Source organism: Anabrus simplex, chromosome 7, assembly GCF_040414725.1.
Source record: "Anabrus simplex isolate iqAnaSimp1 chromosome 7, ASM4041472v1, whole genome shotgun sequence".
Lineage (NCBI taxonomy): Eukaryota > Metazoa > Arthropoda > Insecta > Orthoptera > Tettigoniidae > Anabrus > Anabrus simplex.
In genome coordinates, this window is record NC_090271.1 from 346,637,452 (window position 1) to 346,655,938 (window position 18,487).

An 18,487-nucleotide genomic window follows, 5' to 3' on the forward strand; every position below is an offset into this window, starting at 1 on the left:
CCCTCACAACCCTCCACAAAGTGATTAGGAAAAAGATGAGTTTGGGAAATGGGACAGGGTAATTTTTCACAAATAATTTAAGATAATTTTTTCTTGCAGGCATATGAGCATCACAATAAAACAGAAGTAGGTAAAAATATTAAGTAAATGTGGTGAATATCAGAAGTAATCAGTTGGAAATTTCAGCCACTTGAAATTACAGCTTTCACAACGTCTACTTACCAGAATGTCAAACCGGGTATCAGGTTTGTCACTACCATACTTTTCCATGGCCTCTTTGTACGTTATTCTTCGAAATGGGATAGACAACTTCCCAAAATCTTGTGGCCAACTATGAAACAGAAGATTTTCTACTAATGAGATCACACCATCACGATTAGTGAATGACATTTCGATGTCTAGCTGGAAGCAAGAGAACATCTGTTAAGGATAATATATCTTGCATAATTCAAGTCATAAATAAAAAATATTCCAGTCAAATTGTTGAACTGAAGATATAACTGCTTCCAGCACAAAGTATACACATCACCACTACTTAGAGGTTATAAAGTCATTATTAAAAAAGCATTTGATACAGTAAGTTGTATGGGAATATGAAACAAAACCTTAGACATAAAACAGAACAAAGAATTTTAAAAAAGAATGCAACACGTGATCACACAAATCATCATCACTGATTTAGGGCAGCAAGCTTCTGCTTAAACGAAGGGGAACCCAAAAATAACCGGAATAACATTGCCGTGGGCAAAGCTTGTATAGTACGCATTTCTGCCGCTAGCTGTGTCATTGCCAGTTCAGTGCCGCCTGGCTTGTTCTGTTCATGTGCAGTGATTGTTTTTGCTAGCACTGTTTTGTTCTTGTTTCGTTTCTATGATGGCAAGTTTAAGTGAACAACGTGCAGCTGTGAAATTTTGTTTTCTACTCAGTAAAAATGCGCCTGAAACTGTTTTAATGTTGAAAACGGCTTACAAAGATGACACTATGGGAAAAACTCAAGTGTACGAGTGGCAATATGTCATCGGATGACAAACCTCATTCTGGACGTCCATCAACTGCCTGAATCGACGAAAATATTGAAAAAATTCGAAAGCTTGTGCTCACAGACCGTCGATAGACAACTGTCAGAGATTAGTGGGTTATCTTGGAGCTCGGTTCGGCGAATTTTAACGGAAGATTTAGGAATGAAAAGGGTTGCTGCCAAGTTTGTTCCTCAAGTTGAAACATGTCGTGTTTTGAAACAACAGCTTGGAACTGATCCAGATTTTCTGTCAAAGGTCATTACTGGTAATCTGTCATGGTGCTATGGTTACTACCCAGAAACAAAGCAACAGTCAAGCCAATGGTCACCCCATCCAAAATAATTAATGGTTATGAATTTCATGTTTTTGGTCCGTATTGAACTGAGAATAATATATAAGTAATAATAATAACAACGTAAACGTTTCCACCTTTTCAATACTAATATATATTCACAAAATTATAAATTACACGGTACTAGTTTCGACCCATCTAGGGGTCATCATCAGCCGTATTGGAGCAAAGATCACTTTTGGCGAAATCCTAAGAAAATGTTATTTTAAAGAATAACAAGTGAAATGAGATGTTATTATGGTAATAGTTAATAATACAAGGAATATACATACTAAGAGGTTTTTAACAAAGAATAAAGTATAAATGGGGTGTTGTAAAAATTATAATCATGGAAATCAGTAAGTTCTTGTATTGAAATGAAATATGGCTTAGGAAGAGGGCTTAAGGTGGGGCTGAAGGGTGCGGGAGAAAGTGTAATTGTCTTGGAAAAGTACCTTTGATTAAATTTAGGATTGAGTTTAGGTTGGCTGCATTATTGTTTCTGAGGAATAAAATACAACAGGTTTTCAGCCATCGGCCAACACATGCAAGATTATAACCATAATTTCACTAATATTAAACAAGACATGGACATCCTCGTATTAGCAAACAAGGGCCCTTTACTCAACATAATGGAAAATTACTACATACACCTAGACCAATACTTTAATGCCAGTCACAATCTCAATGAAATCTCAGAGAAACCCAACATACTCTTCGATCTATTTATCACTTTCCTCAGAAACAATAATGCAGCCAACCTAAACTCAATCCTAAATTTAATCAAAGGTACTTTTCCAAGACAATTACACTTTCTCCCGCACCCTTCAGCCCCACCTTAAGCCCTCTTCCTAAGCCATATTTCATTTCAATACAAGAACTTACTGACTGATTTCCATGATTATAATTTTTACAACACCCCATTTATACTTTATTCTTTGTTAAAAACCTCTTAGTATGTATATTCCTTGTATTATTAACTATTACCATAATAACATCTCATTTCACTTGTTATTCTTTAAAATAACATTTTCTTAGGATTTCGCCAAAAGTGATCTTTGCTCCAATAAGGCTGATGATGACCCCTAGATGGGTCGAAACTAGTACTGTGTAATTTATAATTTTGTGAATATATTTTAGTATTGAAAAGGTGGAAACGTTTACATTGTTATTATTATTACTTATATATTACCATCCAAAATAATGTCGTCAAGTCAAATCAAACATCATAACAACACTGATAGTTCATTCAAACTTTGTTCTCCCAGGTCAGACCATCAATCCAACCTTTTATTTGGAGGTTTTAAGAAAACTGCACAACAGTGTTCGTCAAAAAAGACCCAAATTGTGGCACAGACAGGAGACTGGTTCCTCCACCACGACAATGCACCTGCACACACAGCCATCTCCGTTAGCTTTTGGCTAAAAATGGCATGGTTTCGCTGCCACATGCACCTTACTCGCCTAACCTGGGTCTGTGCGACTTTTTCTTATTTCCACGCATGAAAAGGGGCACGAAAGGAGACCGATTCAACAACATTGAAGAGGACAAGAAGAAAATGAGGGAGGAGCTGTCAGCCATTTCTAAAGATGACTACAAAAAAATGTTTTGAACAGTGGAAGCACCAGTGGGACAAATGTATTAGTGGTACCAGTAATGGAAAGTATTTTGAAGGGGATAAGGTTGTTTTGTAAAAATGTTTAAAATATGCAGCTTTTAAAACATAATTCCTTTTTTTTTTGGGGGGGGGGGGTACCCCCTCTCACACCCTGTTCAAAGCAACATTCTTGATATCGTCCCAACTGATGTCAACTGTTCATAGCTCTTCTTTGAGCATTTGTTGCCATGTCATGACTGATCTGCCCAGCTTCTGCCTGACTCCTGGAGGTTCCTATTTAGTACTAGCTGTCTGGTAAGCGAAGAATATGGCCAGTATCTTGCAATTTCCTGGAGTCACTCTGTCGCAGAATGGTCTCACTGGTGACTTGGTTGTGCAAAGTGACACCCAAAATTTTGTATAAACAACATAGGTGGAATACGTTCACTCGGATAAAGATGAATTTGGGAAATGGAACAGGGTAATTCTGCGGAAAGATAGGCAGATGTCGGCAAATAGCCGCATTTGTGATGTGCATTTTTCCGAAGACAGTAAAATCAGACTGCTTTCAAAACACTGCTTTATTGTTAAAGGTCAAAACACGGAAATACAGGAGCTATACCTCTCACATTTTTCTTATTACACCAAAATATTTATCAGGTAAGGACAAACACTGGAAATCACCCCATGAGACGGAAGAACTGAGAAACTGCAGGGAGAGGAAGATGGAAGTAAGCAGACATTTATGATGGATATCAAATGACAACACCTGATTAAAGTGATATCTAAGGTCAGTCTAGCAGTGGGCCTAATATATAGAGAGAGTAGGTTTAAATTCAACATACTTCTCTTGTCGATACACATAAAATTATGTCTGAGAAAACAGCCCAAAATTTGAATTGAAAGTAAACAAAGTACAAGCAGTAAGAAGCAGAAAATGATATGGATATTCTGTGCCACCTCTTCCCTTAGAAAAGTATTTAAGAAAACTTTTCCAAAAATTTGAAGGAACCACATGAAGCAAATCCATGTTCCTTAGATGCTATTTCAAATTTCTATACAGATGAAATACATGAAATTAAATATTCTACGATGTCAAACTCCGAGAAGAATTCTTCCCTTAAAGCGGTGAGGTTTGTTGATTTCAGAGATTTCATGACGGATGCTCTAACAAAACAGTTGACAAATAATGCGTTGATATACCAGAGTATGCATAAGTATTGCCATTTTTTGTTACAAAGAAAACACGTAATTTTCAAGGGAATTTTTTTTTGGTTTATTCAAAATATTGGCTATCGGCTGCTACACACTTTACCCATCTTTCAGGTAAGTTATGAATACCATGCCAGAATAACTGCTTGTCTTTTGCGGCAAACTGTTTGTCGAGCCATTTTTCAACTTCCTCGAAATTGCTGAAGTGCTGCTCTGTGAACACGTGATGCAAAGAGGTGATAAAAAGATGGCGCCAGGGCCGAGCAGTACGGCAGGTGCGGATGGATGTCCCATCCAAGCGACCTCAAGGTGTCTTTCACTGGTTCTGCTGCGTGAGATGGCGCAAAATCGCCTTGCCACGTCTTCTGGCCTATTCCGGTCGTCTTTCAATCAATGCGTGATTTAAATTAATCACTTGTTGGCGACAGCGTTGTGCATTAATGGTTCAGGAGTTCATAATACACAACACCGCTCTGGTCCCACCAGACACAAAGCATGGTCTTCTTGCCGAAGCGATATGGCCCTCCTGTTGAAGGATCGGCCTCACTAGGTGACAGCCATGATTTTCTCCACTTCGAGTTTCCAAATAAATACATTTTTTGTCACCCATCACAATTCAGTACAGAAATGATTTTTTTTTCGTGGCGTTGAAACAGCATTGCACAAGAGACTTTGCGATTTTCCATTTGCCGTTCATTCAAATCGTGTGGGACCCATTTACCAAGTTTACTGATCTTCCCCATTGCTCGTAAACGTCTGCTGGTTGTTTTCTGTGACACATTTAACGCTTGCTGTTGAGTTTGAGTTGGGTAATCACCCAGTCTTTCACACTGTTGAAATCTTCACGTTAATTGTCGAAACCACGTCTCACATGTTCTAATCGATGGAGTGTGTTCACCATATCTTTCTACCAGCAAACAATGACTTTCCACAGCTTTTCATTTTTTTTAATTTTTATTTTTATTAACCCGGCATTACTCACTAGGTCCCTATGTGCGCCGTTACTCGCTGGTGAGCGCAGCGCTCACCTTTATGTTTAAAGGCTATAATATGTCCATATAAATATGAAGGTATTTTTAATATGTCCCTTTGAGATAGTTATTTATTTAGAAACACGGCCGAGTGGAGTGGCTATGGAGGCAAGCTCAACATTCGGGAGACGCGTGAGTTCGATCCCCACCGTTAGCTGTCCTGAGAATGGTTTTCTGTTTACGCTTCCAGGCAAATACCGGGGCAGTTTCTATTCACAGACTACAGCCGATTCCTTACACCTATTTAGCCAACTTCATTCACCATCATTTATTTCATCTTTATTAGCTCTTCAACTGAGGCTGGCGTCAGGAAGGGCATCCAGCCGTGAAACAAGCTATGTATATTGATATCACAGTTTGCTATAACCGAAGGTTCCTCTCCTTCCCCAGAACTTGCAAACACTCTGAAACAGAGTTATGATCACTTCCGTAAACCTCATATGTTTCATACCATCAGTCTCGATGTTCAAGACCTTCCCTCCTTCGTTTCACACAACCACGAAAGTATCTGATCACTGGATGCCACAACAACTTGTCAATATTGTCTAACAACACCCACAGTATAAACATTTCACATTAAACACAAGCATACAACAAAACCTGACTTATTACAATGAGCGAAATATAAGTAGCACTGCTCCTCGCTACTGAGCGCACCGCTCACCAAACATACACTGCCGTGCCTAATAATAAATTGCGGGTGTATATTTTCAAAGATAATGAAAATGACTGACACATCCCCTTCATAATAATCTGTTACAAAGGTACAGGGACCTACAAAGGTGGAGGTTTTGTAACATTCCAACAAGAAGCAATATACTACGAAGGTGAGTGCCGCGCTCACCATGCGAGTAACCGCGGGTTAAATAAGAAAGCAGTGTGTGCCGCAATTGCTCATTTTCACGCACAAACATCGATATGAGCACTGAACGATACAAGACAGATGCTAGTGTTTGGTGGACTCAACTTGGGTGTGTTGTTGGGTTAATGTCAGATGAACAAACTGAATCAAGGACCACATAAGGAAATAAGGAAATCATGATATGTCACCTAAAACCTAAACTTCTGGCACTAGAGCTCAGCAATTTTTTTACTGAGCTCTTACATCTGATAGAATATATACTGCCTGATTTCGTTCAATTGGGCCAAGTATTGTAGAAGTTATGATTTTTTAGCTGTTGGAAGGTCACATCAAAAAATCCCCATTTTCTGAGGTATAATATATTGTATATTCCGACTGGTTGCAGGTATTGCCACCAATTTTATTTTGTGGACTTAGCAATAGTTGGGGACAATATTGGTATAAATATACAAATTCCAAAAAAATGCAGACCCCCCCCCCCTTTTTTTTTTTTTTTTTTGCAGGTTTATACGTCTTCAAGCCAGCCCTAAAATGGTCGATTTTCCCTTGTTCTTTTCATGTTTGGTGTACGGCTTGCTTGCTACCCACCCACGTCTAACCTGTCGCATCTAGTAGTTCCACTTTCACTCAACAGATCGCATCCAAGCACAGATTTCTGGCTTGTGGGATTTCGCCGTGAGATTTTGTCAGCAGTGCATAGTGACAGGAATTTGTAACTTTTATTCTGTGTACAATGGGAAAAAAAAAGTGTGTTAGACAGTGTCAAGTGGCAAATTATAGGCATGTTTAAATGCGGCAAGTCTCACAGAGAGATAGCAGAAGACTTAAATATTAGTAAGATGTGTGTTACGAACACAGTAAGGAAATACCAACAGCTAGGCGCTGTGAATGACTTGCCGCGCAGCGGACGGCCGAGAACAACAACTCCGTGCCAAGATCGATCCATTATCATGATTTCTAAGGCAAATCGCCGTGCTAGTGTTCCTGCTATTTTGAGGCGATTCACGGACATTTCTGGTCATCGTGTGTCCCGTCGAACTGTATCAAGACGTCTGCAAGAACAAGGACTAGATTCATATTCTCCGTTGAAGAAACCTCTCCTAACGGCGATATCGAGATGGACTAGAAGAAACTGGTGTCGTTCAAAGAAAAACTGGGATATGAATCGCTGGGGTTAAGTGCTGTTCAGCGATGAATCGCGCTTTCAGCTATTTTCATCACGCAAACTCAAGGTTCGTCGTACACGAACTGAAAAATTCCTACCGGAATGTTTAGCCCCAGCAGTGCAAGGAGGAGGGGGAGCTGTCATGGTATGGGGCTGCATGTCAGCTGCGGGTACCGGTATTCTCCTTTTCGTTGATGGGACTATGGATTCCACGGAGTATATTTCTACACTCCAAGATAATATGCTTCCCTCTGCTAAAAAGCTCCATGGTGATTATTATGTGTACCAGCAGGACAATGCACCATGCCACAAGTCGCGCCTAACACTTTCGCGGTTCGAGGAAAAAGAAATTCCTGTTCTGCCCTGGCCACCTCGAAGCCCGGACCTCTGTCCAATTGAAAACTTATGGAACATTATTGGACTTCGACTTGCTGCCTTCCAACCTAAAAATGTGACCGAGCTCCGCCAGAGAATCTCCATGATCTGGAACGAGATAACGAGTGAGCAATGCCGGAAATTAGTCAGCACCATGCCATACCATGTTCGTGAGTGTCTTAAACAGGCTGGAGGTCCTACTCATTACTAGGTACCGTGAAAAAGCACTTACTTACATACTGAAGTTGTATTGTAACGAAATTATGATGTTATGTATGGTGAAAATAAAATTTGTGCTATTTTATAGGGTGGCCTTAAACTTTTGACCGGTACTGTATATAGTTTGAGATTACCAGTACATTTCATACATACCTTTCACTAGAATATTAAACCCCAGGCAAGTTGGCCGTGCTAAATTCAGACAATAAATTTTACTTGAAATGCAATAGGGTGGAACAAGTTGGCCGTGCGGCGTGCAGCTGTGAGCTTGCATCCGGGAGATAGTGGGTTCGAACCCCACTGCCGGCAGCCCTGGAGATGGTTTTCCGTGGTTTCCCATTTTGATATCAGGCTGTACCTTAATTAAGGCCACGGTCGTTTCCTTCCCACTGCTAGCCCTTTCCTATTCCACCAGCATCATAAGACCAATCTGTGTCGGTGTGACGTAAAACAAATAGCGAAAAAAGAAGAAGAAGAATTTAAATAAAAATTCCGCGAGAGAAAAGAATTTTGAGTAAATAAATTGTAAACTGTTCTCTGCTCGATGATGATGATGATGATGATGATGATGATGCTTGTTGTCCAAAGGGGCCTAACATCTAGGTCATCAGCCCCATTATTCAGGTAACAACACTTCATGCGTTGGCCTTACTGTCATAGCAGTAGTGATTCTTACTTGTCAATGTTTAAATATTAAAGTTCAGATTATCTTGGATATAAATGTGTTGTGTTGCTGTCACATGGCAAATACGACACCGCCTAAAGGATTATTCTATGAAAGAAAATTCATGGGTAAAAACACCTTATTAGCGTGATTAGCTGCCACTCCCGGAGGTCCAGCTTCGATTCCTCGCCCTGGCACGAAATTTCAAAAGTGGTACGAAGACTGGAACGGGGTCCACTCAGCCTTGGGAGGTCAACTGTGTAGAGGGGGGTATCAATTCCCACCTCAGACATCCTCGAAGTGATTTTCCATAGTTTCTCACTTCTCCTCCAAGCAAATGCCGGGATGGTAACTATCTTAAGGCCACGGCTGCTTCCTTCCCTCTTCCTTGTCTATGCCTTCCAATCTTCCCATCCCCAACATAAGGCCCCTGTTCAGCATAGAAGTTGCGGCTGCCTGGGCGAGGTACTGGTCATCCTTCCCAGTTTCATCCCCGACCCACAGTCTCATGCTCCAGGACACTACCCTTGAGGTGGTAGAGGTGGGATCCCTCACTGAGTCCGAGAGAAAAGCCAACCCTGGAGGGGTAAACAGAGTAAGAAAGAAAGAAAGAAAGAAAGAAAGAAGGTAAATACCCGAAATAGAAATGGAAAACTGAGAGTGCTACCTGCTTTTAGCCACTCCGTAGTTTTGTCCTGGTCTACAGAGAATTCATGTAATGATAGTGTCCCTTTGCTCTTTTTTTCCTGTTCGGAATACAAAAAAGGCACACAGTAACATATATTCGATATTTCCTAACACAGTTAAAAAAAGCAAATCACCACACCATTAAAAAACAAATTAGCGCATAAATTAAAATCCTTGTTCAGGACGAAGTTACAGCGAGAAATCACTTTGTTCTCGTTTCCATAAAATTTATGCTCGAAGTATGAAAGGGTGCACAAGAATATCACAAATTCCAAGATTTGTAAACACAATTTTAAAAATATTATCACCACACTATACAATAAAAAATTAAATCACTAGCGCATAACTATCAGATCTCAATATCAAGGCAACAAACACCTCATTACAAACACATTGCCAACATTTACGACAGCAAAACCATATAAACACCATAATATGGCGCGTGCTGTGTGTGTTGTGTAGGAGAGCTCTGTGTTACCAGCCTGAATTAGCAAGATAATTAGCAGACAGGTCCGGTGAGTGTGTGTCAGTAATTACACCAGACAACTGACGTCTAGTTCTAGTAAAAACATGTCTGTAAAAAGTGTAAATAAGCGTGTGTCGGACTTTGAAACAAAGTTTGTTAAACGGATGGATGAGTTCCAAGCTCGCTTGGAACAGCTGACATCAGCCAGTGCCAGCAGGGCTGCCAACACTAATGACCGCGCCGATGAAAATCTGTCTTCCCTCTGTTCCGAGTTCAAAGACTTTCGCCAGTACATCTTGGCGGAAATTTCTTGTGTAAAGGAGGAGTTACTAGTTGCAGCATCTTGACCAGCACGAAGCCATGGCTGACGAAGCCGAACAAGGTGGTTAAATGAAGATAGGTTGTAACGAATGGAACCCATAAGCATGCAGTGTACATATGTTCACATTACAGATCAGAAGCAGTCAATTTGAGTTGTATTGGTGTAAATAGTTTTTTTTTCTCATCTGCATGTCCAGACTGTTGTTCATTTAATAAATGTTATTGTTATTTAGTTCCAACTTTGCTGTGTCACCTAACAAGTCATTTATAGCCCTGCAAATTATAAAATTTTCATAAGGTCTGTCCCAAAACAGTAAAGTTGGCCCTGCGAACGTTCCACCCTTTGGGACTCTTGCTCCGCCGACTGAGCGACCCTGGAAAAGGGGATAATACCAACATTAGTTATTTGTCCTAGGTGGACCCAATGATAACAAATGTTAAGTACCTACAATTTAGGACTTTTATACTTATTATATATAAACATATAAAAAATACTGTACACTGAAAGGGTATTAAAATATAGAAATATAAAAAATATAGGAAAAATAGAAAAGCATGCACTAGATGTGTTCTTATACTAACAGTATGAAAAAATTAGGCTTACAGGTGTTTACTACCACTCCAGAGACCTTCATACACTCAGGCGTACGGGCACATACCGTCGCTTCAGAGGCCTTTCATACACACACTTACAGGTGTTTATACCAGAGGTCATTACTCATATATACGTAGGCTTACAAATATATACTGTCTCGCCAGAGGCCTATCACTCACTTAAGGCTTACGGCTATTTCTACCATGTTACAAAACTTCGAGCATCTCAGAGAAACCCTGGGTGTGTTTCTGAAGCCAGCGATGGTTTTTTAATTTATCTTTGATGTGATCCCCGGGATTTTTTATTTGTACCTTCTCCTCTCTTTCCTTCCATCTCCTTCCTTTGCTGGAATGGCCCACTCCTCCGAAGTTATCTCTCAGCATTTTAAACGCCGGAGATCCTTCTCCAACTTTACTAATTTATCAATCTCATTCTCTCCTTTTTGTTCAATTTTTTATTGAAGGGAATGAAGAAAGATTCGAACCTGAGAAATGCGGGCCCCTTGCATTTCTCAGAGAACAAATCCTCAACATTTACCCAACACCATACCACTTGAGCTAACATGGCAGGCAAAGATTGCTACTCAAGTAAAGAGATATATACTACGTTAATGCTGAATATATTTCAAAAATACTTGATTAAAGGTAGATTCAAACTTGAGAACTCTGGATTGTCAGCTCAAAACTTAGATCACTTTGCTATCGTGAACATTGTTACAAGGTCAGTTTAATTGAGTACATGATGTGTACTGACTGAGTGCTAGATATCTAAAGTATTATCAATGGCTACCAGAGTTCACTACTAGCGTTTTAAAGTGTTTCGCTGTAACTTGTCATTCTCTCTCTCTCTCTCTGCCGGTTTCAAGGTTCCTACTACTTTAACACGTTGAGTGCCAAGCGACCCCATTTGGGTACGTGAGAGTAGTCAAGTTTCTGAACATCACGTCCCCCATATGGGGTCGTGCGTTCATTTGAAATCGAGAACTGTGCAAACCCATTTGGGTGTGCAGTCAGTGTGGGTTTCGAAGCTGTGTAAAGTATCTTCCTGTCATCTGTCGGCCGTCTATTTAAGTACTTGCATAGTCCACCTTTCATTCGTCAAGTCCTGTTGTGGCACGACCCCATATGGGTACGTTAAGAGTGCTTTGTAGGGTGACAAAGTCACTGTCTATCTCGCGCACTGATTGTTTATGTGTGCAGTGCTGTGAGTTTCCTTTTCCTGTAAGTCGTTACGAATAAACTGACCAGTAAAATACTTAGTACAGATAGTCTGGACGATATATTGAACAAGTCGGACAATGATGATGTAGACGATGTATTTAGTTAAAGTGATTTTGTACCCAGTACAGAGCAAATAGTGATCTCGCACTTCAGCATACCCTTCCCCACTGTACTCTGGGTTTCCAGGCTACTTGTTGCAACATTTTGACCGAATTCAACAGTCTTCGACGATATAGTCACTGGTTTTCAATGTTGCACAATCATCATTGCTAGCTTCTCTTACCCAAATTAAACGTTATACAAACGTATATATTCAATATTCCCTAACTACAAATTCTTCTGATAATATTATTCTCTTACATCCTAATTTACCAAATTCACATGATTTTCACTACTTTATAAAACAAAATTTTATACAAAAATTTCCTAACCTAAATGGGAAGATTGTCATTTACAAACATTCCCTGACCTAAAATCGAAGATCGTTGCTTTGAACGGCTGCAGTATGAACAAACTAACACGTATCTCATAATCAACGGCAAAGGAGAATGTAAGTATGGCCGAGCGTCGGGACATTAACTACTGTACAGGTGCGACCCCATATAGGGGTGCATATACGTGTAAAATTCGTAACGACCAATACGACCCCATATGGGGTCACAATATTTTACCGAATATACATAATAACTTAACCTAATATATCATAAATATATCCTCATTTCAGTGATCACTTGTTTGGTTAAGTCTGTGAACGTTTTGGCACCAGGCAGTAACTCTAAGTTATTAGTTCACGGCACTAGACGACAATCCTATGAATTTTGGTCTGGTACCCAACGTGTTAATACTGCTTGCACATTCACGATCTAGTCAGTGAGAGAAATGAGAATAGCAGCATTGGAACAAGGACATTTCTCGCTGCTGAGCCATGAGCACAATTATTATTATTATTATTATTATTATTATTATTATTGCATAGGGTCTAACTTAATATATTGTTTAGACCTATTAATTTATATTGTGAAAAATATGTAATAAAAAATAAAATAATTAGAATCTGTACGCGGCGGTATCATAATTTGAAAGAACTACTGCTCGAATGAAAATTGTTTTGTTACGTCTTTATTTACAAAATTTTTAGTTTTAGCGTCTCTGGATATTTGATTGTATTGAAGTGGTATACTTACTTTTACTTCACTTCAATAATTTTTATCATAGCTTCTCCATTCAGGTGTTGTAAATTTTTCCAGTTCAGAGCAAACCCTTTTATTTTGGTTATATTGGTATTGTAATTTTTCTTTATATAATAACTTTTTGGACCAGTTGAAGCCCACTCAATGCCGTAAATACCAATTCCCAGTTCATTTCTCCATTCTCCTAACATACAACCTGTTTCTACAGTATTTAAACCATTATCCATATACACTTTACTATCTGTATCAAAATAAAGTACGGCTTCTCCTAATTTATCTAACATCTGGTACAACCATAGCCTGGCATTTAAAGTTGTATACGCTGCAATGAAGATGTTTGTTGCAGTATTATTTTCTATATAATAATCTTTAAAGTTGTATTTCATTTGAACCATATTATCATTGAGAAAAGTTGCATCCATTTTGTCTAATCCATCATCTAGAAGAATTTGATAGAATCGGTCCAGTGTGGTTACGTATTCTGTTTTGGACATGTCTTTGGCCAAATTTTCCCCACAGAGAATTTAAACATGTTTTTGATACAGCGTGTTTTCCTGGATTTTCTTCAATCTTGTCTAAATCTAGATTAATATCTAATTTTTCTTTTAACAGACTGTATGTAGTGTTCCTTGCTTTTGAAGGACTAGTTTCCAGTTTGATTTTCACATACCCTCCAAATAATGTGTTGTTCTTGTTTTCGAAATGCCAGCCTTCATACATATTCAGTATTTTATATCCCTTTTCTATTGCCTTCTTGTCCATGTACCTACAAAACTTTGTTCTATTTCGGAATGGTTGCACACTTGGAACATAGAGGAAATAATATTTTTAATTCTTGTTCATTTTGATTTTTGTCTGAAGAACAGGATGATAAATTTTCTCAATGGTATAACTCTGCATTTTATTAATCCCTACCAAATATGGTCATAGTGATCTGGTTTATATATTTTTTACTGGATGACCAACAGGATAATTGTTGTAATACTGAACTGTTGGATAAAGACTACAAACATCTATATATATTTTTTTTCATCAACTCCATTAACTGTAACTCTTAGTTTTGTGGCATTCGTTCTTCCTCCAAAGAAAGCATCTCTTGAATTAAGAGGTTCGATAATATCAGTCAGGTTTTTTCTTGTCATTTTTCATTGTTTTAAACATTTGAGAATTTTTCCATTCATATTCCCAAATCTCAATTAGGTTGTATCCAGCATCTCATATCTTTTTACTTCAGTCTAATGTTTTTAAATACAAATCACCCATAGTTTCCTTATTTTTATTGTTAATACTTTCAGATTTAAAACATCTATTGCAACCATGCCAATAGCATCCGTGGAACTGATAAACTGTATTATTTTCTTGGTCAAAGCCGTCAACTTCAGCGCCTGCAATTCTAACTTCACCTCCATTCAAAGAATGCTGAATATTTTTCTTGTATTGACTTGATAGCCACGCAATAGATTCTTTACTGTATGTCTCAGCTAGTTCTTTGTCTAGAACAACGATTGTATTTTTTTGTAGATATTTTGAATGATATATGGCCATGCAAACTATGCTATGCTATGGTGAGGTAACAAAAAGGATCAATGTTTACAATTTCCAAAAATTGTCTTCTTAGTTCTAGATAGGCTCTTTGCAGAATATTAAAATCAGAATTGCAATATTCATTAATTTCTTTCTTCACCTCTTTCATTGTGCCATTTCAAAAAGTTTTCTCTGTCTTTTGGCTTCATTGTATTGATACAATAATATTTTGCATCTGGCATACAGCCTATATAATTTCCATTTTCTCAAGTATTGAACAGGTGGGGCAAGTATCCCTTTTTCAGTTCTTTCAAGGCAAATATTTTTGGTAAAGCACCTTGTACAAAATTACTACTGTCAATAATTTTGAGACTGATACTCTCGATCTCAAGGAGCAGTGTATACTGTGTAAGGTGCGATTGTATTTTCAATGCAATATTTCAAAGTAACTGTGAATCACAGGCCTTAGCATAATGAGCTATAAAGGTGTAACCCTCATATATTTCAGAAATCATCCACTTTCAAAAATCTTCATTTGTTTTGAATCTGAAAACTGTATCACCACTGAAATTGTGAACTACTATTAAGTATATGAATGCCTGTTTCTTGCTGAGCCTCGTAATCAAACCACATATACTTTTCCGTATAGTCACAATCCATCTCAAATTTTGAATTGCAGCCTTCTTTGTCCTAACAACACTTGAACTCAGCACCTTTTACAAATATGTGGCATGTTGAATGTTTAAAATGATAATATGGACCATGCCCTAAAATTTTTATTTCATCAAAAGCATTCAATAAAGTCGAGCCATCTTTACAGCATTTAGGACATCCTCTAGCTATCACCCCTTCTTCTTTAATTAATCTTGTACATATACCACCTCGTTGTTTTCTTTGCATAATGTAACATTTGTGATTTTTTTCTCTACCTCTACTGAACAGTTTCTGCATCTTTCGTATCCACACTTATGTTCTTAATTTCTCAATATAATTTTGTTACATCCTTTACCTGACTTGTTAAAACAAACCAGTGAATCGGATAAGCTGCGTCACATATTCCATGCTCTGAGCATGGAAATCCTCCCACTTAACGCTACGAACCACGTCTACTACCCTGACCACTCGACACATACATTAATTGACCTTATAATTGCAAATTAATACCACACCCGGGAAACTGGAGATGGTTTAGGATGATGATGATGAACTGCAAATTAACCCCAGTCCCAGCTCCTGGGTTTTCAATTCACGACTTATCGTACTTAATCATAAGTTATGAATTTCATTATGGTCCGTATTGACAATTGATCACTATCAAAGCGTTAGAAGGGTCCACCTATTCAATACTATTAGTTTGTATATTGTCTTATAAAACTGGGACTAGTTTTGACCCCATATATATTGAGTCATCTTCAGCCACACTCCAATTGGAAGACATAAGCACACATATAACCAATAATGATATAATCACTGATATGACACAATTTATAGTCTTAATTTAACCTATTGATGAAGTCTGAAATAACATATCTACACTTCAAACTAAATAACACATCAAAAATGTTGTGGTTGATGGCGAACTAGGAATCGTTTTTGAGTTGATCTGGCAGTTGGTATCTTTTTCTGTGTAAAGACTGATATAATTTAAACCACTGATGAAGTCTGAAGAACATATCCACACTTTAATAACACATCAAGAATGTTGTGGCTGATGGCAAACTATTTTGTCGTTTCTACAACAGCCATTGTTTTTGAGTTGATCTGGGAGTTGGTATCCTTTTCTGTGTAGACGAGCAACTTGATTGATATTCATGTTTGTTCATAGTAATATGGGTCGAGACTTATGTAGCTTTAAGAGGAACATTCGTACTTTGAATAGGTTTTCCTTATTATCAATGTAGTGATCTATTGTTTAATTAATTTGGAGGTGAATGTCTGAAAAGAAAATAACCGAAGTATAAAGCACGCTACATTATTTTAAGAGACATAAAACATATTGAATTAGATGACCTATGCAACGCCACATATAACGTACCGTGGGATGACATACGTAATCTTCATGACATTGACTCAAAAGTTAACAGATTCAATTCTTTAGTGCTGAACTTGTATGACAAACATGCTCCGGAGAGGCAGTTAAGATTTACCTGCCCCCCTTCTCCCTGGCTGACAACCAAGAAAAGATCTGCTATGGCCAGCCATCACCGTTGGTACAGACAATTCAGACGAACACGTGACAAAGATGACTGAGCAATACAGGAAACTGAGAAACAAAGTTAAACAGCTAATTAGAAATAGTAAATGCCACTACTTTTAACAGTTAGCGGGAAATAATAATTTTAAAAAAACATGGAAGAAGCTACGATATTTGGGCATAGGAAAAGCCGTAGAAGAGCACTTTCCCAACATATCTCTATATAACTTAAATGATTACTTTTCTCAGCCTAAAGTCGGACCATTTCCATTACCGGCTAATCCCGCAAACTCAGTATGCCGTTCCGAGGGCGACCAGTTCTCTTTCCACACCGTTATCGCAAATGATGTTAAACGTGTGCTGTACTCTATCACTTCCGATGCGACATGTAATGACGGTATCTCGATAAAATTAATTAAAAACATCATTGGGGCTGTACTGCCAATACTGACTCACATATTCAACTACTGCCTGACCAATGGAGCATTCCCTAACATTTGGAAAGACGCAATAATAAGGAAAATGCCGAAAAACACTAGCTTGGATTACCGCCCTGTGTCCGTCCTACCACCAACATCTGCTTCATGCACAAATCACTGACCTAGAATTCCCTCCTTGACCCTTTTCAATCCAGCTTTAATAAGGGACATCATTACTGCGGGTTACGAACGATATCAGACAAGAAATGTGTTCCACCTATCAATGCTTATTTATTATAAATGGATTTACATTCGTACCAGTTTCGGCCTTCCACGGCCATCATCAGGTAGTATATTATTATATTACAGCCATTAGACAATATCACAAAGATGTTATTATGTTTATATCATCCGGATGTCTAATGGGGCTCAAAATAAAATATATTGTAGTAGTGTTTTGTCTATGTGAGGTTAAAATGTCTGTGATCAATGTGGTAATGAAGGCTACATTAAAATAAAACCTATTGAGTGTATATTGGACATATTGAGTACATTAAACATATTAAAATACATAAAGCACAGTATAAAATACTTAATAAGTTAAACACACTAAAATATGGTATATGTAAGTTAAAACACTTGTTAAAATTTGACAGTTCGTGTTGCGTGGAGTTCCTTCTTCTTTATAGTTCTTGTGCTTCTCTATCTATGTTAATTTAGTTGCATAAAGTGATCTTCGAGAATATTGTATGGCTGATATATGTCATATTGATTCGTAGTGAAAACCCTTGTCATGAAAACTTTTAAGTACTGTGTAATTCAACCGTTGATGTACTTCAGTAAGTTTTATGACATACTGCAAGTCTTGAGTTTAAATTTTGATTAGGAGCTGTTGGTGGCGACACCTCTCTCGTCTGTATTCGTGTTGTAGTTATTATCTGTAACGATAAGCTAATATAAGTATAGTGTGCGTATGAAGGAATGCCTGGGGTGTGTATGGAAATGAAAAGATTACTTACTGCTGTTGTTGTGGAGATCGTGTAGCGTTATGTTCGGAAGCTTGCTGTGTTCTACTACGAGTGCGTCTGGGACTTGTGTTAGCTGTGGAGAGGGATATAGGTGGAGGGGTAGGAGGAGTGGCTATTGTGGAGGTAGGGGTGGGGTTAGGCTTGTGATTATCGGTTTGTTAGGGCGTGCTATATTCTGTTTGTTTACTATTTTGAGATAGTCATTTTTTAATGCAGGAATGGCTTTATCGAAGATGATGCTGGTTTTCTCTGTAATGTCGTTAATATTATGATTGGGATTGGCGTATTGGTCCAGAGAAATATAGAAATCTTCGGTTATGTTGAGCAGGGGGCCTTTAGAATTTGTTTAATATCATCATACCATTAT

At 38.2% G+C, this 18,487-nt stretch overlaps 1 protein-coding gene across 2 annotated transcripts in view; it reads right to left on the reverse strand.

The window, feature by feature from the left end:
• Positions 1-18,487, reverse strand: part of AspRS-m (aspartyl-tRNA synthetase, mitochondrial) — a 348,037-nt gene that overhangs the window by 154,354 nt on the left and 175,196 nt on the right. For both annotated transcript variants that reach the window (XM_067151851.2, XM_068228690.1), the window contains exon 8: positions 223-402. In XM_067151851.2, coding sequence (XP_067007952.2) covers positions 223-402 — 180 coding nt within the window. The remainder of the gene's footprint in view (positions 1-222; positions 403-18,487) is intronic.